Below are 27,030 nucleotides of genomic sequence, written 5' to 3' on the forward strand. Positions count from 1 at the left end.
CAGGAGATGAACACCTGGAGGCAGCAGTCATTGGGGGCTGGCTACCCACAGCGTTTATAGTTATATATATATATTTAAAAATATCATATCAGCCATAACTTCTGTGGTTCAGCCTTGAGGGGTAAAAGTAACAGCTGTAGTGTAATACAGTTGAAGAAAGGGGCAATTGTATTTTCTCAAAATTGAAGAGGGTTTGAGAACATGCAGGTTAAAGAACATGCAGTTAAATACTTAAATGTTTTTTTAAAGTAATGTAATGTTAAAAATGATGACTAACAGTTTTAAAATAGGAATTTATTATAGAAGTTAAATAATTTTAGTTTGAGAAAAATAATTTAATAGAAATTGGCCATTTTTACTGGGTATTGTGGGGACAAAGCGCACTCATTGGATAAGCAGCCAGACTTTGGACGGTTCTTGAGTTGGTTTCTTATTTAAAAATGATTTAAAAAATGAAATACCAGTGCCTGCTGTTTTTTCCCCAAGAAGTGGTGAGGATCAAAGTAAAATACCTTGTGTGAAAGCTCCTTATAAATTACAGTGACTGCTATCATATAATTATTCACTACAGTTCATAAATTGAAGTATCTTTACGTTGACTTACATTTTTGTTTCATTTTGTTAAAATTGCCCATGATCTTTTATTTCTTAGTTTTGAAGCCATGTGGATTCCTGCATCTTTAAACCAGAGGTTGAGAATTTTTTTCTTTGCAACTCATTTATTTTATGTAAAATACTAAGTGAAAAACGACATCACTAAAAAGTAATTTAGTATTTTTAGAGTGTTTGGGTAGCAACTTTGAGTTTTGGGGTTTTGCCTTTTTGAGAATGAATTAAAAAAATATTCCTCATTTCTTTTTTTTCATATGGAGGGTCAAATTCTATTCAGTAAATATACCTAGATTCCTTATTATGAACAGTTAAGAGGAAGGAGAAAATTAGCAGGAAGAGGAAGGGAGGCAGATGAAGGGCAAAAAAGGCTAGTAGGTACCTGATACTGGTTGAACTAAACCTTTCATTTGCATCTTTTTATGATTTAAGTAGCAGTCACTTCATATAGATATGAGCCCTAGGAGACTAGTAGCAGAACTGGAATTTGATCCCTGGTTTTCTGATTCTGTCCAGCTCATCTTCCTGTGGTTAAGAGAAAGATGAGGACATGCACAGAAAAACTGCATGCTGGAAGAGGATGCAGAAACAATATGTTCTTCTTATATCCCCCTCTTGTGGCCTCTTTGATTATTGCCATTAAAGACAGATCTATTGTATTTTCAGAGCTAGACACTAGAATGGAAATTTTATTCTTGGACTTGTGTTCTTAGCCATTCTCGTTTGAATAATTTCTTAAAAACTAATGTGAAGGATTATGCCTATTATTTCTATTCTTTGATAGTGAATTGTCATATGTACTTGAGATAGAAAAGTAGTATGGTCAATAAGATTCTGTATCAATTGATGTTGATACCTTAGCATCATCTGCTATTAGGATGAGTCATGTAAATTAGCTTGCTCTGTCCATTGCCTCTTAGTATGTCTGAGACAAGTTTTATTTTATGCATAAATCTTCTAGTTGAAGTTTTACTGATACGTTTCTAACTTTTCGTGTGAATTTTTTTTTCACAGTTATTCTTCATACTGTCAGTACAATTTAAAAAAATAATTACCTGCTATTCGGTATACCTAGTTTTCCGTGATTGCATGGTAAAGTCTTCCAGCCGTTCCTTGCCTTTAGAGAAATAAATAGCTGTGCTACTGAAAATAAACATAAAATTCCTAGGGTTTGAGATGCTACCGTTTCTGTCATTAGTCTGTCTCAAAAATCTTCTCATATGAAAATGAAGGCAAAAAAGTGTATTCACATGCTTGTCCTAGGACAGACAGGAGGAGGTTGTTGTGTAAAACTTCAGATGGTCTTGATTTCAGCCATGGTAAGTAACTTGGTTTTATGTCATTTTTTCTTCCTAGGAGATTAATGAGACCAGAAGAAAGCATGAAACTCGCTTGGTGGAGGTGGATTCTGGGCGTCAGATTGAGTACGAGTACAAGCTGGCTCAAGCCCTTCATGAGATGAGAGAGCAACACGATGCCCAAGTCAAGATGTACAAAGAAGAGCTGGAGCAAACTTACCATGCCAAAGTGAGCAGACTGCCCGGGATGGCTGCAAACACTTAACGCTTTTGTTTCAGAGTCTCCCTGAGAGTATAACTTGATGTTTGGTTTGTTCTAGTTTTATTAAGTGAATTCCTGTGGTCTCTGTGAATATAGAAAATTGATTTTTTTTAAAGAAAGCGATTTTTTATAAAGTAAATGTTAACTAGAAATTATTCAGAGAAAGTAGAATTATTCCACTTTTACGACAGGTATGGTCTTTAAGCTCTTTGTCCAATTGATCATTTGTGTCAAGTAATATTAGTTAAACTCCAGTGATCTAAAAGTAAATTTTCATTCAGTAACAAGTACTAACCTTGTTGGACTGCATCTAATTCTGACTGCCTGTCATCATTGTACATAGATTGTGACCACCACACTTTGGGCTGTTTTGACCAAAGGCCACGTGGACAGTCTCTGATATTTCTTCCTCAGCCACTAATTATTCATTTAAAAAAAGACAATAGAAACTTCTCTCTTATATTAGGAGACCATGCAAAAATTTATTAAATCACTGAGTACAGACTTTCATAGTAAATGATTTTACCCCTGTGTTAAATGTTACATGATTTGATTATAAAGTTAGTGGAAGACTTAGAAAATAAGTCATAGAGGTGTTGAAAATAATTTCCACTGCATGGCCTCAAATTGGTCATACTGCTTTTAATCCACTTTATGAAGCAGTAGTTGGCTGATGAGAGGGTGATTTTTTAATCCCTACGTTTAGTTGTTCAGCCTTACTTGGTGCTGGCACTGTGCTGGGCACTGAAGAAGCTAAGCTAAGGATGGGTCCGTCACATAGACTCTGGCCTCAGAGGGAGTCAGGGAAGAGACATACAGAAGACATACCTGAAGACAGGCAGGACAGAATGCTATGGGTATTTGAAGGAATGGGCTATTGTTTCTACCAGAGGAGCTTTTTTTTTTAACTTCTGAAAGGAAGTATTTCTATCTGATTTGAGATAATCTCTTAATTAGTACTTTCTGTTTCTTGTTTTATGTTCTGTATCAGATTTGGTGGATTAGGGATATGTGATGCTTGTTTTCCTCTGAACACCACCATGGCTAAATTGCCCCTGTTCAGTCTTCTTATTAGCAGCATTATCTGAGACATTAGACATATAATGGATGAAATATTGAAGCACTAAATTTTGGGTCAGTCCACATACATCAGCATTGTTAAGCTCCCATTTGGAAACTGAGCTGAAAAAGCAGAAAAACTTTTAAGGTACTTCATACCACATCAGCGAACTTCATGATGCTTTTCCTGTTTCATCAGCTAGTTACTGACAGGGCTTAGGTTTGAAATGAAATATCTTGAGATGATTCATGCTTCCTCATTTGTTTGTTCTAATTCACTAGATAAGACTGACCGTGGTTTGCTTCTTTTCTTAGCTTGAAAATGCCAGACTGTCATCAGAGATGAATACTTCTACTGTCAATAGTGCCAGAGAAGAACTGATGGAAAGTCGTATGAGAATTGAGAGCCTCTCGTCTCAGCTTTCTAATCTACAGAAAGAGGTAAGTAAGCTTCGGAGTGGTACTCGAAGGCCACCTCCACCATGGTAGTCGACCTGCTTGGCTCTTCCTGAAATCACTTTGCAGAGAGGATAGTATTTTCTTGAATTCTGGTTTCACTGTGCTCCCCAGTTTTTTTCTATTTCTCACTGCATAAGCATCCTCTGGGCAGAGACTGTTGTTCCTAGCCTAATAGATTGCCTTTGAGGGAACGACCTGCCAGCTTATTCTCTGGACTTACCCCAGGACCCTGGTTTTCTGACCCAGCCAGCAGTCTGATCTCCACACGGCGCTCCTCCCAACGTACTCGTTTTCATCACATTTAGAAACTGTTATGAAGGAAAACCTGTGGAAGTTCTTTGTGGGTGGTAAATGCTTTGTGTTTCTAGACAAAGTCCCTTGGTGCTTAGAGTACTCAGTAGTTAGTATCTTGGGAAGTAGCATCAGTTTGCATCTTGACTGAGAGTGTAAGACTCACCTAACTGTCTTGTGACTGTTGCTGGTGTGTCGATGGGTGCCTGTCAGAACGTGATGGTGCACTCCAGGTGCTGCATAAGCAGGTGTGGACGCTGCCTGAAATCTGGTTTTTGGTTCAAGGGTGATGCCGATATGCATGCAAAGTACATGTACTACCGTATAAGTGTGCAGGATATGTTGATAATCTACTGCTCACCTTAATGACTTAGGCATTAACTTCAGCTTCTGTTTTCCTTAAAGGAGGAAATTTTGTTGTAAATTTTTCATATAAGAGTAAACTTTTTTTTTCTTCATTAAATAAGCTTTCTTCTTTTTTAATATTTTGTTTTTAGTAGTATCCTTTTCTGATTACAAAACTGAAGACGTTTATTGTAGGAATTTAGAAGACACCTTATTGTGTAAAACGAGGTGATGTAAAAAGAACTTGATGAAACCAGAAGTTTTTACTTTGCTGTTATCACATGTACTTCATTACTCACAATATAAAGAGCTGGAAGGACAAAGGCCTTTGAGTTCACTCAGTCTGACCACAGACCTGGGTGAGTTTAATCACCAGCCCAGAGACTGTAAGCTGACAAATGGGTTTCTTTCACTGTTTGCGGTTTTTCTCTTTATACCTTACTGTCTTCAAAGATTTTCTTTTAAGCATTTAACCATCTTTTTTCCATTGCCCCATTTAATAATACCTCTTTACTCTGAGTTGACATTTACTGCTTTTCTCCATTTCATAAATGGTATTCTGGTTATTCCCTCTCCCTCAGTTTTACATTTCCCTATCTTTTAGGCAGTGGGGCAGGGGCTGATGCTTAATGCACTTGGTTATGCTAGGTGTAGATGTTTTACAGGTGAGGTGAATAGTACTTGCCTGTGGTTAAATAGCAGTAGGCTCTGAAATTTGGTAGCTGTGTCTTCTGACTGAGGTCCAGGGCTCTTTCCCTGTTTGCCTGTTATGTTCCTATCATTGCACGTTTTTTGGTTAACTTCAGGTTCAGTTCAGTTTAGTCATGTCCGACTCTCTGTGACCCCATGGACTGCAGCACACCAGGCTTCCCTGTCCATCACCAACTCCCAGATCTTGCTCAAACTCATGTCCATTGAGTCAGTGATGCCATCCAACCATCTTATCCTCGGTGATGCTATCCAACTATCTTATCCTCTATCATCCCCTTCCTTTTCCTCCTGCCTTCAATCTTCCCCAGCATCAGGGTCTTTTCCAGTGAGTCAGTTCTTCACATCAGGTGGCTAACTTCAGGTTTAGTTCAGTTCAGTTCAGTCGCTCAGTCGTGTCCGACTCTTTGCGACCCCATGAATCACAGCATGCCAGGCCTCCCTGTCCATCACCAACTCCCAGAATTCACTCAAACTCATGTCCATGGAGTCGGTGATGCCATCCAGCCATCTCATTCTCTGTCGTCCCCTTCTCCTCCTGCCCCCAATCCCTCCCAGCATCAGACTCTTTTCCAGTGAGTCACCTCGTCGCATGAGGTGGCCAAAGTATTGGAGTTTCAGCTTTAGCCTCAGTCCTTCCAGTGAACACCCAGGATTGATCTCCTTTAGAATGGACTGGTTGGATCTCCCTGCAGTCCAAAGGACTCTTAAGAGGCTTCTCCAGCACCACAGTTCAAAAGCATCAATTCTTCAGCGATCAGCTTTCTTCACAGTCCAACTCTCACATCCATACATGACTACGGGAAAAACCATAGCCTTGACTAGACGGACCTTGGTTGGCAAAGTAATGTCTCTGCTTTTTAATATGCTATCCAGGTTAGTCATAACTTTCCTTCCAAGGAGTAAGCGTCTTAATTTCCTGGCTGCAATCACCATCTGCAGCTTTTAAACAGTGTTAGACAGGGCCCTTGGTGTTTTGAAGAGCTCCTTCCTTAGGAAATAGGAGAGAAGTACCTGCTTCAGCCAGATAGTTTTAAATTTCTCTGTCAGGGGGGTGGAAAGTGATCCTTTCTGGTATCAAATTTTATGATAAATAATATATCTTGAGGGATATCTTCTTTGGTTGATGAATTTTAACCTTAGATCATTAAAAAGAAAAAGACATTTCTAAGTTTTTGTTTTAGAGTATTTGTTGTGGAGTCATCGATTTCATCATGCTGCATGTTAGGCCATAGAATTTCCTCTTGAGTTATGTGACTCATGTTAACGAAGTAGTTCTTTAGTTTTACTTACAGTTGATATAGCCTTTAAAATGATATAGCCTTTAAGACTTAGAAAATATTTTTACGTAATATAGCAGCAGTATTATGTTTTGTAATTAGGCATTTCATATATTGCTTACAGCTTTTCTTTCATTTCTATATAGATTTTTGACTTTGGCCAAATTATCGAATTGGTCAGTGTCTGTTTGAGTTGCTGAAGAGTTTATTGGCACTTTGAAAGCACCTCTATTTTTTGTTTTTCTAACACCCAAATTCTGGAAACTCTGCGAGAGCTAGATTTTAATAAACTGGTACAATTCTGTACTTTAAAACAAAGAGAACCGGACACCATTAGAAATGAGTAGTACAGTTTTAGAGTTTTGAGGCAGAATCTTACAGATAGTCTGGTTGGACCTCTTCGTTTTCCTAGCGGCACCAGTTTAGCGAGGTGTGTTATTTAATGGCAGAATCAGGAAGAAGGGTCTAGAGCTGTCTCTCCTGTTGTATTCTTTGTATTTCACTATGAAGCAGGTGTAGTGCAGCTATTTAAACCACATTTAAATGTTTCTATTTACAAATACAAAATGATTCAGAGTAACTTTAAAACTTATTTATACCTAGATTTTGATTTTTCCCTCTTACAGAACCCTGTAACATCTAAGGTGGACAAATAGAGTACATTTTGGCCTTTTCAGATCGAGGCTAAAAGTTTTCTCTGAAGCTTGGGTGATTTATGTCTCTTCAGATTAGACATTGTCGCCCATCTGTCTCTCCCACCTGGTAAATAAAAATAAAGAGGTTGATTGAAGAGGAGACATTTTACTTATATTTAGGCTGCGCTGCATGAGAAATCTTTGTTCCCTGACCCAGGATCAGACCTGTGCCCCTTGCAGTGGAAGCAAAGAGTCCTAATTACTGGAGTGCCAGGAAATTTCCAAAGAACATATATTTTACACTTAACTGTTTTTTATTTTGGAGGAAAGAAAATATAAGAACCCCGAGAAAGGGAAAACATGGATTTCTCAGTTTATAGCCTTTTTTTTTTTGCAAATACAGTTAAATACATGTTCTCTGAGGCAGGATTTTGTTTAGCATCTCTCTTGAGATGAATGCTTACTTCTGATATAGAATGTCTCTGGATTTTAATTAACTCATTGGTTGATTATTTTTTAAATAACATTTTTATTTTGGTGTAATTGTAAATCTGCAGGAAAGCTGGTACACATAGCTCCCTTAGCTCCCTCCCTCAGTTTTCCTTCTTTGTTAGCATATTCGATGGCTGTGGTTCATTTGTCGGATTTTACCAGATTTTCTGTTACTGTTCTTTTTCTGTTTTAGGATACCACAGATCCTCCTAGTCTCCTCTGGTTGGTGACAGTTTTTCAAACTTTCTTTGTTTTTCGTGACCTTGATAGTCTTAAGAGCTGGCCGGGTATCCTGTAGGCTGTCCCCCAATCTTATCTGGTGCTTTTCTTACGAATAGCCTGGAGATAACGGATTTTAAGTGCCCTCCTTGTTACATCATATCAGGGATTACGTGACATGCACACAACATCATTGATGGTGATGACTTTCATCATTGGCTAGGACACTGTTTGCCAGGTTTCCCAACTGTAAGTTACTATTTTTGTGTTTCCCTACTCTGTTTTTAGGAAGCAAGTCCAGCCTGCTCTCAAGGATAAAGAGCAGGAATTATGCGTCACATTCTGAAGAGAGTATTTACCTTTATTAAATGGAATGCTTTTGTAAAAATTCATCTCTTCTTCCCCTATTTGTGTATTTATTTATTCATTCATTGGTTTCTGTCAGTATGGACTCACGGAAATCTTTTTATAATTTGGATTATATTTGGATACTAGATTATTTTATTGGCTCAGATTGTTTCAGCTTTGGCTTTGAGGAGTTTGGTCAGATTGGCTACCATGTTCCCCGCTTTTTGGAGCACTTCTTTTTTTTTATGGTTCTGTAATATGCTCCAGGCTCATCGTGTGATTTCCCTGTCTCACCACTGGTATCAGCTATTTCTTCAGGAAGCTCTGGTTCTTTTCACTGGAGAGTTGTATCTAGAAAGTAAGTTCTGGGCCCTGGGTATGCTCATTGGTATTGGGTTGTCATTGTTTCTAGGCCTGCTTGTGGGCAGAGCTAGGTAAATGTATATATGCTCACCCATGTTTACATGCTTATCTGTAATTGTATCTCTGTCCACTTGTATTTATATTAAGATAACCAGGTGTTTACACAGATGTTTGGGACTCTAACCCTGTACCACTGAGTTCACTTTAGGCTTCCTTCCTTGCTTACCTATAACTTCTCTCTCTGAGAGTATGAAGCCTGGTTTCTGCCATCCCATTTCCTTACTTGTCCAGCCTCAGTATACATGTAAAGCAGTTTCAAATTATTTACCCTATAGCCCTGTGTGAAATAAATTCACTAGTTAGTGTAATGTTTTTGCACAGAATAGAGATCCTTTTTATCTTTAGCTTTCCAGATTTCACTTTTGCACAGTATGTGCCCTTTCCCTCCTGCTTTGATGCATAGGTACTTGTGATTTAAGGGCCTAAGCTCTACATCAGTCTTTTGGAGTTGATTACCTTGGTCATTTTCTGAGGTTAGGGAGATGAGTTCTGTTTTGGAGACATGCAGATGAGTGATTACCTGGTGAACGACAAGGTTTCTAAGATGAACCTTCTTGTGTAGGAGGTGTGATTTTTCATTTTTTTTAATACCAAATATGAAGTTTCCATCTTTACAATAATATTTACAGACTACACTATATCATATGGTGTTTGCATGCTGATGGAGTGTGGGAAAGCACACCATTTCTGAAGTGGTAACTAGAATCCCTTTTGCTAAGTTTCTGAATCGTTCCAGCAGTTCCCCATAAGATACTCGGTTTCTTTTGTCAATGAGTTTTCTTTTAATTCTTTTCTTTTGTTACTTTATATTTTTGAGCTAAATGGTTTGTAGGGGAGCCAGACTTTTTTACTAAAACCACAGCTTAAAATTTTGTTTCATTTGGTCAAAGAAAAATTATATGTATATTTATGACACATTTGATGAATGTCTTTTCCTAGCCTTTTTATAAGACAAAACTTTCCTAAGTGTTGTATTTTGTATTGGAGGAAGTTTGTTTTTTAATTTCTTAAAATAAAAATGTTCTTGAATTCTGCTGTTAAGAGACTGGATTTGTTCCAGGTCAGGAAATGTTTTAAAATAGCTGTGCTAGTGTTGTGCTAATGTTGGAATGTTCCTAGAAAGTAAATGTGTTCCCTTGAATCTTCAGTCTAGAGCATGTTTGGAGAGGATTCAAGAGTTGGAGGACTTGCTTGCTAAAGAAAGAGACAACTCTCGCCGCATGCTGTCTGACAAAGAGAGAGAGATGGCGGAAATACGTGATCAGATGCAGCAACAGTTGAATGATTATGAACAACTTCTTGATGTCAAGTTAGCCCTGGACATGGAAATCAGTGCTTATAGGAAACTCCTAGAAGGTGAAGAAGAAAGGTATGTAACTTGCCTGTCACCCTACCTTGTAGTCTACTTTTTGCCCCCACCCTTTCTGTTTGAAGAAAAGTAAGTAGGATTTTTTTTTTAAAACAATTAGAACAATTCTAAATGTTTTCTCTTTTTTTTTTAATATCTAGGTGTAGAGGTAGCTAGTAATAGATCTTACTTCTACATCAACAACAGAAGATGTACAAGCAGTCTTAGTATTATTATTTTAAATGCTGAACTGTGAAAGGATACCATTTCTCCTTTGGGATTTTAAATGTTTTGATAATTTAATATGCTGCACAATGACTTCAGGTGACTCAGTGGTGAAGAATCCCACTGCCAGTGCAGCAGCTGCAGAAGACGTGGGTTCGACCCCTGGGTGGGGATGGTCCCCTGGAGGAGGAAATGGCAACCCACTCCAGTATTCTTGCCTGGGAAATCCCAAGGACAGAGGATCTTGGCGGGCTACAGTCCATGGGGTCGCAGAGAGTCGGACACTGAGCATGCATGCAGGCATGCTGCAAAATACCAGATTTGCTGAAAGAGACTGTATACTTTTCAAACTGGTTAGTGTATAAATCTTTTAAACCTTTTCTGAGAAAAAAGTTCCAAAGGGAAAGTTTCTCACTTATAATAAAAAGACATTTAATTTCAATATTGCATACATTGTGATTGTAATTTTGTAAACAGAAAATACAGGTTTGAAAAAATTAAGGAAAGAATGCTAAATGTAACAGTGATTGTGGTAGGGTGATGGTAAATGAGTTGTTCTCCCCAACCTGTCACCACCCCCTCCCAGTTTTTCAAACTTCCTGCATTATGGTTGTGGTCTTTTCTTAGCTAAAACATTCAGATAATAATTTTTAAAAAGAATGTTGATAGCGGGCATTGTAGCACAAATAAGTTTCTTTCTGTTAAGAAGTACGTTGGCTTTGTCTAACAGATCGTCATTAATGTTGTGCTTGAGTAATGCGTATGCATTAAGATACAAAGAGCATATGTGTTTCATCATGGGAATGCTTTATTTCTCTCATGTAGATTGAAGCTCTCTCCAAGCCCTTCTTCCCGCGTGACAGTATCACGCGCATCCTCGAGTCGCAGCGTGCGTACCACCAGGGGAAAGCGGAAGAGAGTGGACGTGGAAGAATCCGAGGCCAGCAGTAGTGTCAGTATCTCTCATTCTGCCTCAGCCACTGGGAATGTCTGCATTGAAGAGATCGATGTTGATGGAAAATTTATCCGCTTGAAGAACACTTCGGAACAGGTGAAAGCACAGACCCCTTTTTGTCCAGGGAGGCTTTGCTGATTGGGGGTATGTCTTGCAATTGTAATAACTCCTCAGCTTTTATTTGGATTCAGTCATCTTCATGAAATAAGAGTTTCCCTCTCCTTTTTAACCCAAATTCATGAAGTGTAGCATAAACTTGAATAGGAAAAGGAAGAGGGATGGTGCATTTAGTGGTTTAAAAATTTTATTCATTAGCTGTTCTTTGGAGAGCCAAGGATTTTTTCACACCCGGTCATTTTGTCACCGTGGCCTTCCTAAGGATGAATTATTAACATTCCCTGTCCTAGCCAGAATTGTGAAGAAGATAGATTGTGTAGATATTCTTTCACAGCTGTTAGCTTTATGAAAGGAAGGAACTATGAGCCCAGACTCTGACACATGTTAGGAGTGTTTTCCCTCTAAATAAATTAATGAACACTGTTGATTTAATATACACTAGGAATAGTATGAAGCCCAATCTTGAAATTATTTAAAAGTAAACATAAAATATTCATAGCAGGGAATCCTAAACTTCCGAGCTGGGGCCATGAAGGGTTGTCAGATGATGCCAGATGCAGGTCTGGGGTGTACAGTGGAATGGATCTCACTTTCAGAAGCATGTTCAGGATTTGTAAAATGTCTGTAAAATGACTTTTCTCCTCAAAGCTATTAGAACTGTCTTGTGTGTGGATGAATAAATACTTTGGATGGGCAAAGGAGCTTTAGTGATTTGGATACAAAGCAGCACAGGCTCTAAGCCCTCTTAGTCACGACTTTAGAAACTGAAGGACAGAGGAGCCTCTGCTATTCCATTGTAGTAGTTTGGCTGTGTTACAAGAGTCATTGCCACCCTTTTTGGAGCTGTTCTGGAGCTGGCTCTCAGCCTCGTTTATTCCTGTCTTCGAGTAAGAGATGGATATAAATAAATTAGTGCAGCTAATTGCTTTAATACCCTGAACTGCTCCTTAGGAGTCAGGCAGCTCTGGGTAGCCAACAGGCTAACATTGACAGCCAGCGCTTGGGACTGGCTCATTATGTTATTAACCCTTTTTGAGCCTTTTATGCTTTAGGGTAAGTGTTAAATATGGGCCCAAGTGGTACAGATGTGGAAGAAAAAGTGTGTATTTTCTTCCTTCTCTTTCCAGGCTTTAAAAACTTATGGCGGTCAAAAATTCAGTGTGAGAAATGGTAGTTATTAAGCTAGATGATGTTATAAATTTAAATTATGCACCTAATCTAGCATTGAATATGACCATTTAGTTTGGTTTATATCTCTTTACTTCCAGTTTTGCCCTCTTTAAGATCACGCACCTTAATAATTAAGATTTCAGCATTGTCAAAGTTTCTGTTTTGCTGAAAGACAAAACCATGTTTTCTTTCTATAGTAGGGAAAATAGGAACCATGGGAAGACAGTCATAAAGTTGTCTTAATTTAACTGCCTATGGATTGATTTATTTGTATATTTGAAGTGACCTTGATTTCTTGTTTTTTTTTCTATAGGACCAACCAATGGGAGGCTGGGAGATGATCAGAAAAATTGGAGACACATCAGTCAGTTACAAATATACCTCAAGATATGTGCTGAAGGCAGGCCAGACTGTTACAGTAAGTTAATTTAGTCATCGTTTAATTTCATTATCTTAACCAATAATTAAAGTAATTGAAACCATTTTGGCTTAAAGAGACACATTTTAGAAATGGGCATTAAAACGTTTTTGACATTATTAGGGAATTACAAGTGCTACCAAAGATTTAAAAAATTCTGAGTTTTTGAGATGGTAATTGACTGTTAAAAGTGAAGGAATTTGCCTCTGAAATATTTTTATCTACTCCAGTAGATACTAACAGCTGATTCCCCCCACCCCTCCCTGGTTGTTGCCCCACAAAAGAAAAACAAAACAAAAAAACCCAGCTGCCCCTTGAGTGTTACCTGGTAACCCAGTGTAATGCAGGTGATACTACTTGGCATAAAGAACTGTTAGGAGGTGATATATTAATGCTGAGGTATGTGTTAAAACAGCAGTCTTTAGCCGTAGGTGAGGATCAGTATCATCTGGATACTGTTTTGGTGTCTAGACTAGTGGTGTCTACCTCACTCTTAGTACCATCTCTGAGGTTGGGGTAAGGACTGATTTTAACAAAAGTTACTAGGGCTCCAAGATCTGTGCGGATGGTGACTGCAGCCATGAAATTAAAAGATGCTGGCTCCTTGGAAGAATAGCTATGTCAAACCTAGACAGTGTATTAAAAAGCAGAGACATCAGTTTGCCCACAAAGGTCTGTATAGTCAAAGCTATGGTTTTTCCATGTATGGATGTGAGAGTTGGATCTTAAAGAAGGCTGAACACTGAGGAATTGATGCTTTCAAACTGTGGTGCTAGAGAAGATTCTTGAGAGTCCCTTGGAGACTCCAAGGAGATCAAACCTGTTAATCCCAAAGGAAATCAACCCTGAATATTTGTTGGAAAGTTTGGTGCTGAAGCTGAAGCTCCAATACTTTGGCCACCTGATATGAAGAGTGGACTCATTGGAAAAGACTCTGATGCTGGGAAAGATTGAGGGCAAGAGGAGAAGGGGCCAACAGAGTGATTGGATGGCATCACTGACTCAGTGGACATGAGTTTGAGCACACTCCAGGAGATAGTGAAGGACAGGAAGCTTGACATGCTGCAGTTCACGGGGTCACAAAGAGTTGGACACTACTTAGCGACTGAACACAGCTAGGTGATAGGTATTGTTGTAAAGTATCATTCTTTAAACATAATATTTTAGCAAGAGTAGTGTGGTTTTTCAGATACCTAAGCTGTCAAGATTTAGAGGAAGATGGACTTCGTGCCATTCTGACTCTGTTTTGAATTCTAAATAGTGCTTTGTGGTTGTGTTCTAAATTTCCACATATGTAATCATTACTAAGTATTACTGACTCACTTTTTAGAGAAATATTTTCCATTGAGCAAACGCACAATTCCTTTGTTTTTACTCAGTAAGTTGATTTAGCAAACAAAATATGTTAAGTTTGATACAGATTTTAAAGAAGTCACTGTTTTCATCTGTAAAGAATGTTGAAGTGGCTGTCCTTTTATCACTTCTTTTTAAAAAATAATAAATGTTTAATATTTTATGATTGATACAAACCTTACTTAGTGTTGATTATCAAAGCCTCAAAGAGGTTAAAACTTCTCTTTTTAAAAAATGTATTCATAGAACTTGCCAGCACATTATGAAAATATCAGATGCTAATTTTGTAATAATTGGTGAAAATGGGAACAAACCCTAACCACACTGTCTTTTCTTCTTTTTTGTGATTATTATAGTGAGAGAAAATTGATCAGTCCTATTGTGTGTCATGTGGAAGCTGTATTATATGGTGGAAAGAATCTGACATTTTAATTCAGAATTTTCAGTTTCGAGTGTGCTCTTTATCTCTTTAAAGTAGTATAAAACCATTAGGCCAGTCATCTGCTTTTTCCACTGAATGTAGTTCCTCAATGACTAAATAGATACATATATTCTATGGATCTAGGGAAAAAATCAGTTTTCACATAAAAAAGTAATACTTTTTTTTTTTCATTTGTTAACTGTCATTAAATGTGTTAAGAAGCTCTGTGGAACATGGTAGTGCTAAGTGATCTTCCTGTAAAATTGAACAAAGCAAGGCAATAGCAAAGATCAGTTTAAAACTCTAGACTAGAAAAAGGGAACTACATATGTAATTTAAAATTTTCATGTAGACACATTTAAAACAAGTGAAAAAGAAAGGTGAAATTAATTTTAGAACACTTTTATTTAACTCAGTATATCTAAAATATTGTCATTTCAACAATTCATTATTTATCATGATCAATAGAAAAAATTACTAGATAGTTTACTTTTTTTTTTTTTTTTTTACTAACTCTTTATACTGAGAGAGATACTTACTAGCCATGTTCCAAGTGCTCACAAGCTTCATATGACTACCATGTTGAACAGTATAGCTCTAGGACATGTTAGTTTTAGGTTAAATTACCCAGAAAGGTTACTGACGTGTTACAGTTATTGTTAACACTAAATCAAGTGTATGATTCCATATGGAATAGTGAAAAGTATAGCTTGAGGTTAGATTAATATTCCACAAAACCCAAAGGTCAGCCTGGATCCAGTTCTGTTTTTCAGTTTTATCCTCGTAAATGCTGTCTGCCCTTATCCATTTATAAAGCTGATGGAAAATCTGGAAGCTTCAAGGGAGCACCATAAGAGGAAAGGGGTTTCTCCTAATTAGTAGTTGATAAAGTTTTCTCTCCCTTTAAGGAGATATCAGCTTATACCATCTCCAGTCTTCATTTTGACATTGTATGGCCCTTTATGTTCCTAAACAATTTATGGAGTACAAAACTTTGCTACCTGTTTTCATGTGGTCTTTTGGAAAGATCAGCCCTGGCTGTAGTGTCCCTACAGGAGAGGGCAAGAGGTTTGTAGAGGTGTAGTGTTAGACTCACTGGTAAGGAATCTGCCTGCGATGCAGGAGACATAGGAGACCCGGGTTCGATCCCTGGGTTGGAAAGATCCCCTGGAGAAGGGAATGGCTACCCACTCCAGTATTCTTGCCTGGACAGAGGAACCTGGAGGGCTACAGTCCATGGGCTCGCAGAGAGTCAGACGTGATTGAGGGACTATCACATCACATATCACACACATATGTCCATGATTCAAACCCAGGTTTTCTAAACTTTCAAGTTTACTCTATTCTACCAGTACTCTTCTGCCAGTGAATACATTAAAATGTTGCAGAATTTCCCTGTTTAGGAAAAGGGAAATATTTCTTTTTGTCTGTTTCAATAGCAGTCATATTTTTCCATTAAATAATGAATGATTTTCTGTTCCCTGACTTCTTTTTGGAATTCAGTTTCAGACACTCTGGGGTATTATGACAGTGTCTCTAGTTGGGTACACACTACTTTCCATTACAGTATCCTAGATAGGCTATCTGCTGCAGAGGTTTTGAGAGAAGTTAGTCATCTCCTCAGAGAAGGTGATGACACCCCACTGCAGTACTCTTATGTGGAAAATCCCATGGACGGAGGAGCCTGGTAGGCTGCAATCCATGGGGTCACTAAGAGTCGGACATGACTAAGCGATTTCACTTCCTCTTTTCACTTTCATGCATTGGAGAAGAAAATGGCAACCCACTCCAGTGTTCTTGCCTGGAGAATCCCAGGGACGGCGGAGCCTGGTGAGCTGCTGTCTATGGGGTTGCACAGAGTCGGACACGACTGAAGCGACTTCGCAGCAGCAGCAGCAGTCATCTCCTCAGTTCCTGGTGTAGGCAGCTAGAGTACCTCACTGGAGGAGGGCAGAAGGCTCTACATGGAAGGATGGCTCATAAAACCCATAAAATAATAGAGTGCTGGCAGTGAGAGCTTATATTCATTGAGTCAGCCATCTCCTCTTTGTCAGTTCAGTTCAGTCGCTCAGTCGTGTCTGACTCTTTGCAACCCCATGAATCACAGCACGCCAGACCTCCCTGTCCATCACCAACTCCCAGAGTCTACCCAAACCCCTGTCCATTGAGTCAGTGATGCCATCCAGACATCTCATCCTCTGTCGTCCCCTTCTCCTCATGCCCTCAATCTTTCCCAGCATCAGGGTCTTTTCAAATTAGCTCTTCGCATCAGGTGGCCAGTTTCAGCTTCAACTCCTCTTTGTGGGCCATCATTTTCCTTCACAGTAGTCCCATGTATTAACAGTACTGTTTCTGTCCCATTGGAGGGTAAAAGTAAGGTAGCTTGCTCAAGGTGAGCTGACATGTTAGGAGAGCTAGGATATGAATCTAGTCCTTGTAGCAGCGTTTTTACTTATTAGATGGGGAAGCTGAGGTCTAGATAAGCTCTGTGGCTCTTAGAAACATAACTGGTTAATGTAGCAAGGCTGAAGCTAGGCCATCGTCCTGGAAATTCTAGAATCACTCCTTTTACAAGATGTTAAAAAGTCTCATCGTCATGTTATTGGCACTTCGGAGAGCAGGGCTGTATTTAGACTGATTTGATTTCCTTTCTCTTTTTCAAGATCTGGGCTGCAAATGCCGGTGTCACAGCCAGTCCTCCCACCGACCTCATCTGGAAGAACCAGAACTCTTGGGGCACTGGCGAAGATGTGAAGGTTATATTGAAAAATTCTCAGGGAGAAGTACGTATCGGTTCCACCAAAGTGTCATTTTTTTTTTAATTGAAGTATAGTTGATTTATAGTGTTGTGTTAATTACTGCTGTACAACAAAGTGATTCAGTTATACATATATGTATATTTACAAAAATACTCTTTTCCATTATGGTTTATCATAGGATATTGAATGTATTATTTCTCTGTTCTGTTATAAAGTAGGGCCTTGTTTATCCATTCAGTATGTAAAAGCATACTTCTGCTAACCCCATCCTCCCAATCCATCCCTCCCCCTCCCCCCTCCCCCTTGGCAACCACAAGTCTGTTCTCTGTGTCCCCACCACGGCATCAATTTCATTTGAGAGTTCATCGTACAAGTGTGATTTCTTTTCAAGAATGAAATCAAATGTGCAGTAACTGATTGCTTAAATCAGACCAAGGCTGCTGAGTCAGTCAAAGTAAAGGTTTTAGATTTCAGGAATGAAATACGAGTTTGTCATAGTTTTGATTGCTAGCACAGATTCCAGAATTCAGTCTGTGTTCAGTTTCTGTCACCACTGCGCAGTGACCTTGTGACTTTAGGTGAGTTCCTTCAGCTCTCTTAGTTTTATCATTTTAAAGTGAAGATGGTAATAATAAAGTAATTACTGTAAATGAGATGATAATATAATAAGAATAATATAAATGAGACTGTCCTTGGGAAGTGCTCAGAACAGCATCTGGCCTCTGGTAAATGCTCATTAACCTTGTTCCTGGCTTTACAGTATGCTTGTGAAACTGAGTTTAAAGATTGAGGAGTGTGCCTTTGCTTGATGTGTGTTTTCAACATACCAGTCGTGAAATTCTTGTCAAAGAACATAACCTACCCCTACTGTCACATGAAGACACCCCTGAGTTCCCCCAGCCACACACACATACTAAGAGATGAAAGTGTCTGTAAAGGAAGGCATGGTTACAGGTCAGGAGTTCCTTCTCTGCTCCCATGGTGCCAGGTTACAGACCTTACCTTGCTTGTCAGGTTGTCTTGTCTCACTAGAGTAATAAGCACACCAGGGACAAGAACTTGTTCTGAGTTTTCCTGGCACATATTTAGTAAGAATTTACTAGATAAAATTTTCAGAAAATCAAACATAGACCTTCACTTAAGTACAGAGAAATAAAGCTATTAACTGTATTCATGATGGGTTCTGAGGTGTTTGCATATGAGGCACCTTACGCCCAGCCGTCTTCCCACCCATCCTCACTGGAAACATCTGCTGGTGTTTAGACTGCTCTTCGTATGGAACTCACTGTCTGCTGAAAGAAGAATGCCCTTGATCTCAGACTGAGGCTGAAAATGAAAGGGCATGTGATTTGTTTCACTGTAGACCTCAGTACAGTTCACCGCCAAATACCTCCTAGGTTCTCTGGGTTGGAAGGTGTTTAAAAATGCCTTCAGTAATTGATAAACTTCAAGGAACCGACTCTTCCTCCTCTTCTCAGCGTGGAGCCCTGCTTACTTCTTGCCTTCAGCACTTTGGAACTCTTCCCAGATGTCACTGGTGCTGCCCGAGTGCTGAAATTACTGCGGCTCCTAAATTGGTAGTTTCTCCAACGTCTGAAACTGGCGGAGTACATGTGTTTTTCAGAATGTTTTGAGTGGCGATTCACCCAGGTTAAAAAGTGCTGTTTTAAGGGGCCATGGTAGATGAAATAGGTTTTTATGAGCCATGGAATCTAGTCCCATCTTTTTTGTGTGTGAAAACATGTTCCAACTTAGAAACGATCTTATAGGAAGATAATTTGGAATCCAGGAGGTTTAAAGCCCACAAAATAGGTTCAAGGACAAGTGAAGAAAGTAGATCCCATGACATGGCATTTGTCTAGAGGCAGCATTACTGATGATGTGTCAGTATAACTGACTGAAGCTTAGGTTTCCCTTCATAATTCAAACCACCGAATATTGGATTGTTGAGTCTGTTTGCCTGTTCTTTTAACAAACTTCTGTCTTCTGCTTGCTAGACTCTGTAAAGTGACTTCTGTCAGAAATAAGGAAAGTATTATGACTATGGTTCTTATTTCTGTGATTGTCAGACAAGTACTTTTGGCACTTATTTCATTCTGTAAGGCCATGTTCGTTAGTAGGTTCCAGACTGTATTTATCATAACTCATAATTACCACCTGTAAAGACCATTTTTCTATAAGATTGTAAGTAACTGACTTATTGAGTCAACTTAATTTTTCAATGCATGTTTTCTTGCTGAAGCATTGGAGATATCAGGAAACCCAATTAAACTGGCTTTAAAGTAACGGGGATATGTGAGCTCACAATACCAGCAGTCCAGGGAGAGTGGACTTGATCCATTGGCTCACCCAGCGTCCCCAGGGATCTTTCTGCGGTCTGTTTCCTGAGTGTCTCCCTCATGGATGCAAGATAGCTGCTAGCTGGAGGTGCCATCATTCCAGTTTGAGTTCTTGTGGGCAGCAGCATGGTGCCCATTCAGGTCCTTGTCCGGGCTTCACTCTTGTTTGCCCAGCCTGGGTCATGTGTCAGCTAGTTCCTGGAGTTGGGAGGACAGAATTTGAGCTTGAGCCCTCCTCCACGGCTAAATCACACTCGGCTCCTTGTGACACACATGTGGCTCCTTGTGACACACGTCACATCTCCATGTGAGAGAGGGTACCCAGGTAAAACTGCGCGTTCTTAATGAGAAATGAGTGGGGTGGTATGCTGGTGGGTTAAAAGCAGTAAGTGTCACCACAGAAAATGGATTTTTTTAATGAGGAAAATAATAAAGCGGTCTCTCTGTACCTCTAAAATATAGGCGTCCCTGAAACTTTCGTACATGTATATACTACTTGTGTCCTGAGGCACCACAGTTTAACAGTCAGCTCCTTCATCAATAAAAACCACCGTGATTTGTGGTAATTGGTGATTTCTGTGGTATAAATACTCACACTGGTAATTTCAGGCTACCCACATGTCATGACTGCAGAATTGGAGAGCCAGCATGTGAGCTAGCCCTGCTGCGCTGCTGGGTAGACTGTGTACCTTTATGTGCCCAGGGCTTTACCTGGACAGACCCATGACATGTTGATAAGAGAAACAAACCATCTATGTGTGCCTTTCAGATCAATGATACGGTTCGGTGTCCTTCTAAAAGGAAATTTTTTGGTAAAGACATTTATCTTTAGTACCTTTATGGGCCTAAACCTCCCAACAAGTTTTGATTCTGAATTTGTTTTATTATTATTTTTTATTTAAATCTGTAGACATTTAGCTCACTTATATGCCATACAGGCTTTCTGCATTAGATTAATTGGTTTTTAAATGTTGTCAAATGAAAAGTGCTTAACAGCAGGCTTAAATTAAAGGCAGTTATGCTGAAGTAATTCATAATTAATGAAGTTGGGCAAATTGCTATTTTCTAAGCTTCTCATTTGAGGCTCGTAGTCTGGTGTTTTATCACAAGCTCTGAGAGCTGGTGTTTCCATATGGGATGTGTACATTGTCATGAGATTTTAGAAGCTGAAATGTGAGAATTCTGTAACACTTTTTTTTTTAATCATCTTTTTTAGAAAAACCTTCCTCTTTCCTTCCCCCTGTGTCTGGTCTTCATCACTGTGCATGGATTCTCTTTAGTTGCGGCTCGCAGGGGCTCCTCTAGTTGTGGTGCGTGGGCTTCTCATTGCAGTGGCTCCTTTTGTTGCAGAGCATGGGTTCTAGGGCGCAGACTCAGTGGCTATGGTGCATGGGCTTAGTTGCCCCAAGGCCTGTGGAATCTTCCCAGACAAGGGACTGAACTTGTGTCCCCTGCACTGGCAGGCAGATTCTCAACCGATGGACAACCAAGAAGTCTGAGAGTTCTGTAACCGATTTTGTTTGACTTTTCTTTTCTTATTTTAAGATGACTTGAGGGAAGCTAGATACACTGAAAACTTTTTGAGAGTCTTTTTTTCGGTTTTGTGTGCCACCATACCTCAGTGTATATCTTAGTTCAAAGAGCTGTAACTGATCTAAGAATTCACGTGCTTTTCTGTTAGTACTAATTTGTTTTAAGCAATCTGACACAGACTGATCTCACAGAATAGAAGTTTCTGGCTAATTGAGACTCAAAATGGTCCATCTTCCTTGGCCATGCAGCAAAATTCAAAAGTCTATACAAAACATTACTGTGCTCCCTCAACTTCATTTATAAACTATATCCATGGATATACTTTAAATTGAAGTCTCATGTCTCTGACACTGTTCTCTGATTTTCTTCCTTTGCCAGTTTAAACTAGCTGGTCCATGTTTAAGTTTCAGATAAGCTTTTACTCACATACTTTTAGCATCTTCATCTGGACTTAATCTTTCTTGAATGACCTGAAGACATAGTACAGAGTGAAATTAGAAGCTCTGTAGCACTCTCGGACACATTTACTTGCTGCTAGATCATCAGGTTAGTCTTGTGCTTAAACAGAAACACTGCTGCATTTGTTCAAGTCAGCATTCTCTACAGGAAAGTCCTTTGTGTTACACCAGTGAATGACAAATCAGTTTTTTTGTGCAGAGAACATTGGGACTTCACTAGCATGTTATGAATAAATACTGTTCCTCTGTCTTGATTCTATTTCTTTAAAGAGGAACTAGTTGCTGAAGGGATGAAAGCTTGTCCTTTTCAGTCTCAGGAGGTCTTCTTGCTACCAGGATCTCTGAGAGCACAGCAATTGGCTTCTGACTTCCATTTTATTCAGCATTTATTTAGTACCCTCTCTTTGCTAGGAGCCACGATCTTTAAGCTGAATTCATGTTGAGTATTATAAAGAATTTAGTGTGCCAAATCATTTATAGAATTCTTAATAACAGAATAGGATAAAAAGCAGTGGAAACTTCTCAGTGGGTATTTCAAATTGGATCCCAGTAGCTTCCCTGCAAGGAATTATTGAAGATCTAAGAACTGCTACTAATTATGCAAAAATTCCTGTTTAATAGTTGAAGCTACTGATGAACCACTTTAAAAAAAAGTCCCTGATGTAGGAATGCAGTTTCTTAAAATTGTACAAAGGGATGTCCTCCCACAGACTTTGCGGTTTTAAGCATAGTGTTTTAACTTAAAATCTAACTCTTGTTTAGGAGGTTGCTCAGAGAAGTACAGTCTTCAAAACAACCATACCTGAAGAGGAAGAGGAGGAGGAAGAAGCAGCCGAAGTGGCTGTCGAGGAGGAACTTTTCCACCAGCAGGTATTACTTCAATATAGTTCTTTTTAAATTTTATTAACATAGTTACACGAAGACCAAAAACCAATAGTGGGGCTTGATTTTTTTTTCCCCCCTATTACTTGATGAACCAAATCAGTGATCTACCAAGTGGGGTTTGTTTTCCCTGAGGGGATATTCAAGATACAGTACGTTTGAGTACTGGAAGAAAATGTTAGCACTTCTTTTTAAAAAATTATTTCTCATATTGAATTTCAGTTTTGTCTTTTGTTTTATAATGTATATAATATGTTGTATGCCACATAAGTATATATGGATTGGAATGCATGCTCAGAATTATTTATTGAAGGGTTCTTTGAATTTAGATGACTAAATTAGAGTAGGTATCTACATATAAACTTTACAAAAAGAGTAATATTCAATTTCAGTGTGAAGCAAAATTCTATCTGTCTTAAGTTTTTAATCATTTAATTGCAAGCTAGATTTTAGCTGATGCTTGGACTTTTGAGAGCCCTTGAAATAAAGGAACTCCAAATTTGATTTTAATTAATTAAATTGGAATTATTAATAAGTAATAAGCCTTCAGTTTATATTCCCAAGCTGTTCAAGTCTGATCATTAATCAAAATTCCTACCCTTATCCTTATAAGACTTTATCACCATGTCTGTAGATTTATAAATCTGTTCATTTGCCTTAATTAGCCCCAGTCTTGCTCCAAATAAACATCCTCTTATGTATTCAGCCTCCAGAGTCAGGAGTTAGGAGCTTGCTCTCTAGAGTGAGAATCACTTGAGGTAGGCTACGGTAGGATGGATTTTTGGCCTAGATACTTCCTCATACATTTTGGAGGAATATTTAACACATTATTACCCTGGAGGTTGTAGAAACTAAGGCGTGTAGTATTAATACATCTCTGGTGAATAATGCGTTAAGAACAGGTATTTTATACTTGGCTTTAACAAGAAACAGACACAAGATCCATTTCCTGCCCTGATATGAAGCATTATAATGACTGGTATAGAATAATGTAAGAGACGAGGGGTCAGAGCTGGAGTCACAGCAGGTCAGATGCTGGAGAAGGCTCTTTAAGCCACCAGGGCAGTTGAGAAGATCTCTGGAAAATAGGTTCTGTCCAGTATTTTGAAGGATAGGCAGTTATTTGAGTATTAAAAGTCAGACAGTGGTGTTCTGGGCTTCCCTGGTGGCTCAGACGGTCAAGACTCTACCTCGCCAGGTTCAATCCCTGGCTTGGGAAGCTCTTCTGGAGAAGGGAATGGCAACCCATTCCTGTATTCTTGCCTGGAGAATTCCATGGACAGAGGAGCCTGGTGAGTTACAGTCGATGGGGTCAGAAAGAGTCAGACACAACTGAGTGACTAACACACACACACAGTGGTGTTCTGTGGGTGTTTAGATTATCTGTTGCTGCCACATTAAGAAACCACCTTAAAACTCAGTGGGTTAAAACATTGATTTCTTAATTTCTATGACTGGGCTTAACTGGGCATTTTTTTGATTCACACAATGGAGAGTGAAGTCAGTCATGCAGTTGCATTCAGCTGGAAGCTTGGCTGGGGCTGGAATGCTCTTCACGTCTCTTTCTATGCAGTTTCTCATCATTTGGTGGTTTAACCTAGCCTTCTTTACAACATGGCAGCTGGTTTCCTAGAAAGTAAAAACAGAGAGCACTAGATTTCTTAAAAGCCCACATTCTCTCAGTCAAAATAAGTCATTCAGTTCAGTTCAGTTCAGTCACTCAGTCATGTCCAACTCTTTGCGACCCCATGAATCTAGGCCAGCTCCAATTCTGGGCGGGGGTGGTAAATCCCGGGTATCTCATAATGGGAGGAATGGCAGTGAATTTATGAGGATTTTTAATTCATCACAGGGGATATGTTGAGACTTGAGCACCAGATATATCTGTCCATCCAGATTTGTTGTAGTTTGTCTGTGCGTGAGAGAGAGATGAAGTGGGAAGGTTGGTGTTAAATTGACATAGTTAGGAATGCCTAAGGAAGTAGCTTATGCATACTTTGGAGCAAAGGAGAATTTGAGACAGTATCGAGGGAGACTGTAGACACACTGAGGGACTGTACAAATAGTGATTCATGAAGGCATAGTGACTGAACTTGAGAGCAAGAAGGAAAAAGAAATCAAAGATGTGCAAGGCTTTTTAGCTTCTGTGATCAGAAGAAATAATGATATCGAGGTTCAAAAGAAGGAAGATGGAAGGACACATCAGCTATTTTGACTTCACATTAGAGAAGTCAAAAGTCCAGTGGCCTTTTGAGTTGATTTGAAATCTTTTTGTTTGACTTTCAAGAAACCAGTTTCGGTTTAGTCAAGTGGTGAGTCACAGTCATGTTGTGAGATTTTAAGGAATTAGTGAGTGAGAAAGAAATGGGTAGATGCAGCCATTTTGACTTCTCATTTGAAGATGAACCCAGTGCAGATGCTTCAGGATATGAAAACTGAGGATCCAGCCAGCCGTATTCTCTAGTGTTCAGAAATCCTGTCCACTGATCTCTTGTTTACTGAGTTACAAAAGAATGTTATTGAACAGTGATTTTCAGCTTCAGCTGCATATTAAGAACTACTTGGGAAACTTTAAAATGACTTATAAATAGATACTCTTCCCCAGGTAAGTGAGAAATTCTCATTTAATCTAGAGGCCTAGATCAGCTTTTTTCTTTTTTAAGCTCCTCAGGATTTGTACATGCAGCTAGAGTTGAGAATCAGTGTTTTGGAATTTGTTGCAGTATCCTAGGGGGCAGTCTATAAGAGAAGGTTAGAAAGGGTGGGAAGTAATAAAGGTCCATTTGAAGGTAAGTGATAATGAATTTGTAGTATCTCTGCCTTATTTTAAAATACTGTGATCCGTTGTCTTAGCACTAAGAGTTTTCTTTCTGTTTTCCTCATCAGGGAGCCCCAAGAGGTTCCAACAGAAGCTGTGCAATTATGTAAACTTCTCAAGTCAACTGTCTTCCTCAGAATAAAGAAGTATGGTAATCCTTACCTACATGCAGTGCAGAGCCTTCTCAGAAGCACAGAATATTTTTATATTCCTTTATGTGAATTTTTAAGCTGCGAATCTGATGGCCTTAATTTCCTTTTTTGACACTGAAAGTTTTGTAAAAGAAATCATATCCATACACTTTGTTGCAAGATGTGAATTATTGACACTGAATTAACTGTACTGTTTGAAAAGGGTCCCTCAAATTTTTTGACATTTTTTTGTATGTGTTTTTTTTTTTTTTTTTTAAGTTCTTAGGAGGCGGAGGGGGAGGGTAAATAAACCACTGTGTGTCTGGGTTTAATTTGAAGATTGCTCCATCTAGATTAGCAATCTGCTCTTGATTATCCTCTGCTATATATTACGGTGCTGTGAGGGAGGGAAAGGCATTTTTCAATATATTGAACTTTTGTACTGAATTTTTTTGTAATAAGCAATCAAGGCTACAAAAATTTTTTTTAACTAGAAAAGAGAAATTTTGTAAGAAGGCAATATAACCTAATCATCATGTAAGCACTCTGGATGAAGGATTCCACAAAACTTTGTTTTATGGTTATTTCTTCTCTTAGATTCTTAATTCGCAAGGGGAATGGGGGGAGGGGGAGGAGAGGGAAGGGAAGGGTTTCTCCTAAAACGCATTAGTTGTGTTTTTTAAGATAGTGTAACTTGCTTAAATTTCTTACGTGACATTAACAATAAAAGGCTGTTTTAATATTAGTCTGCTGTCTGTTTTAACTTTAAAAACATTTTAAGGGGAGAAAATTATTGTTTCCGTTGTACCTTTGATAAAAATAATTTGCCTTCTTGTTTGAACTAGGTTTTTCTTTAAGGCTCTGACAATGGGAAGATAAACACACAGACTCTTTTGGGGTCTCCCCTGTTTTCAGTACCCTGCTGTCATTAATAATAACACTTATAATAAAAAGCAATAATAATAGCTAATTTTTTTGGAGCCCAGTTATCATTTATATTTTTTAGCTTATTAACAGTAAGACCTTTTAAAATCTCTTTAAGAAAGCCATGTGGGAATGTAGAGACTATGGGAGAAATTGGGGAAGATATTCCTTTTAAAGGAAAAAGATGGAGATAATATTTCTAGAATCTAGTTTTATTGTCTTAAAATATGGAAGAAACATTCAGCAGTGGCCACAGAACTGGAAAAGGTCAGTTTTCATTCCAATCCCAAAGAAGGGCAATGCCAAAGAATGTTCAAAATATCACACAGTTGCACTCATTTCACATGCTAGCAAGGTAATACTCAAAGTCCTCCAAGCTAGGCTTCAACAATACGTGAACCAGGAACTTCCAGGTGTACAAGCTGGATTTAGAAAAAACAGGGGAATCAGAGATCAAATTGCCAACATCCGTTGGATCATAGAAAAAGCTAGAGAATTCCAGAAAAATATCTGCTTCGTTGACTGTGCTAAAGCCTTTGACTGTGTGAATCACAACAAACTGGACAATTGTGAAAGAGATGGAAATACAAGACCACCTGACCTGCCTCCTGAGAAACCCCTATGCAGGTCAGGAAGCAACAGTTAGAACTGAATGTGGAACAACAGACTGGTTCAAAAGTGGGAAAGGAGTACGTCAAGGCCGTATATTGTCACCCTGCTTGTTAAACTTACATGCGGAGTACATCACGCA

The 27,030-nt window shown here is 38.8% G+C and overlaps 1 protein-coding gene across 1 annotated transcript in view; it reads left to right on the top strand.

The window, feature by feature from the left end:
• Nucleotides 1-26,326, top strand: part of LMNB1 (lamin B1) — a 52,728-nt gene extending 26,402 nt beyond the window's left edge. Inside the window, exons 4-11 of the mRNA XM_055431262.2 lie at nucleotides 1,966-2,136; nucleotides 3,544-3,669; nucleotides 9,577-9,797; nucleotides 10,827-11,052; nucleotides 12,557-12,661; nucleotides 17,099-17,218; nucleotides 22,287-22,394; nucleotides 25,293-26,326. Of these exons, the coding sequence (XP_055287237.1) occupies nucleotides 1,966-2,136; nucleotides 3,544-3,669; nucleotides 9,577-9,797; nucleotides 10,827-11,052; nucleotides 12,557-12,661; nucleotides 17,099-17,218; nucleotides 22,287-22,394; nucleotides 25,293-25,334 (1,119 nt within the window). The 3' untranslated portion in view covers nucleotides 25,335-26,326. The remainder of the gene's footprint in view (nucleotides 1-1,965; nucleotides 2,137-3,543; nucleotides 3,670-9,576; nucleotides 9,798-10,826; nucleotides 11,053-12,556; nucleotides 12,662-17,098; nucleotides 17,219-22,286; nucleotides 22,395-25,292) is intronic.
• The last annotated feature ends 704 nt before the right edge of the window (nucleotides 26,327-27,030 follow it).

The sequence above is a fragment of the Moschus berezovskii genome, chromosome 8, assembly GCF_049115385.1.
Source record: "Moschus berezovskii isolate FMDL1 chromosome 8, NW_MosBer_1.0, whole genome shotgun sequence".
NCBI classification, from domain to species: domain Eukaryota; kingdom Metazoa; phylum Chordata; class Mammalia; order Artiodactyla; family Moschidae; genus Moschus; species Moschus berezovskii.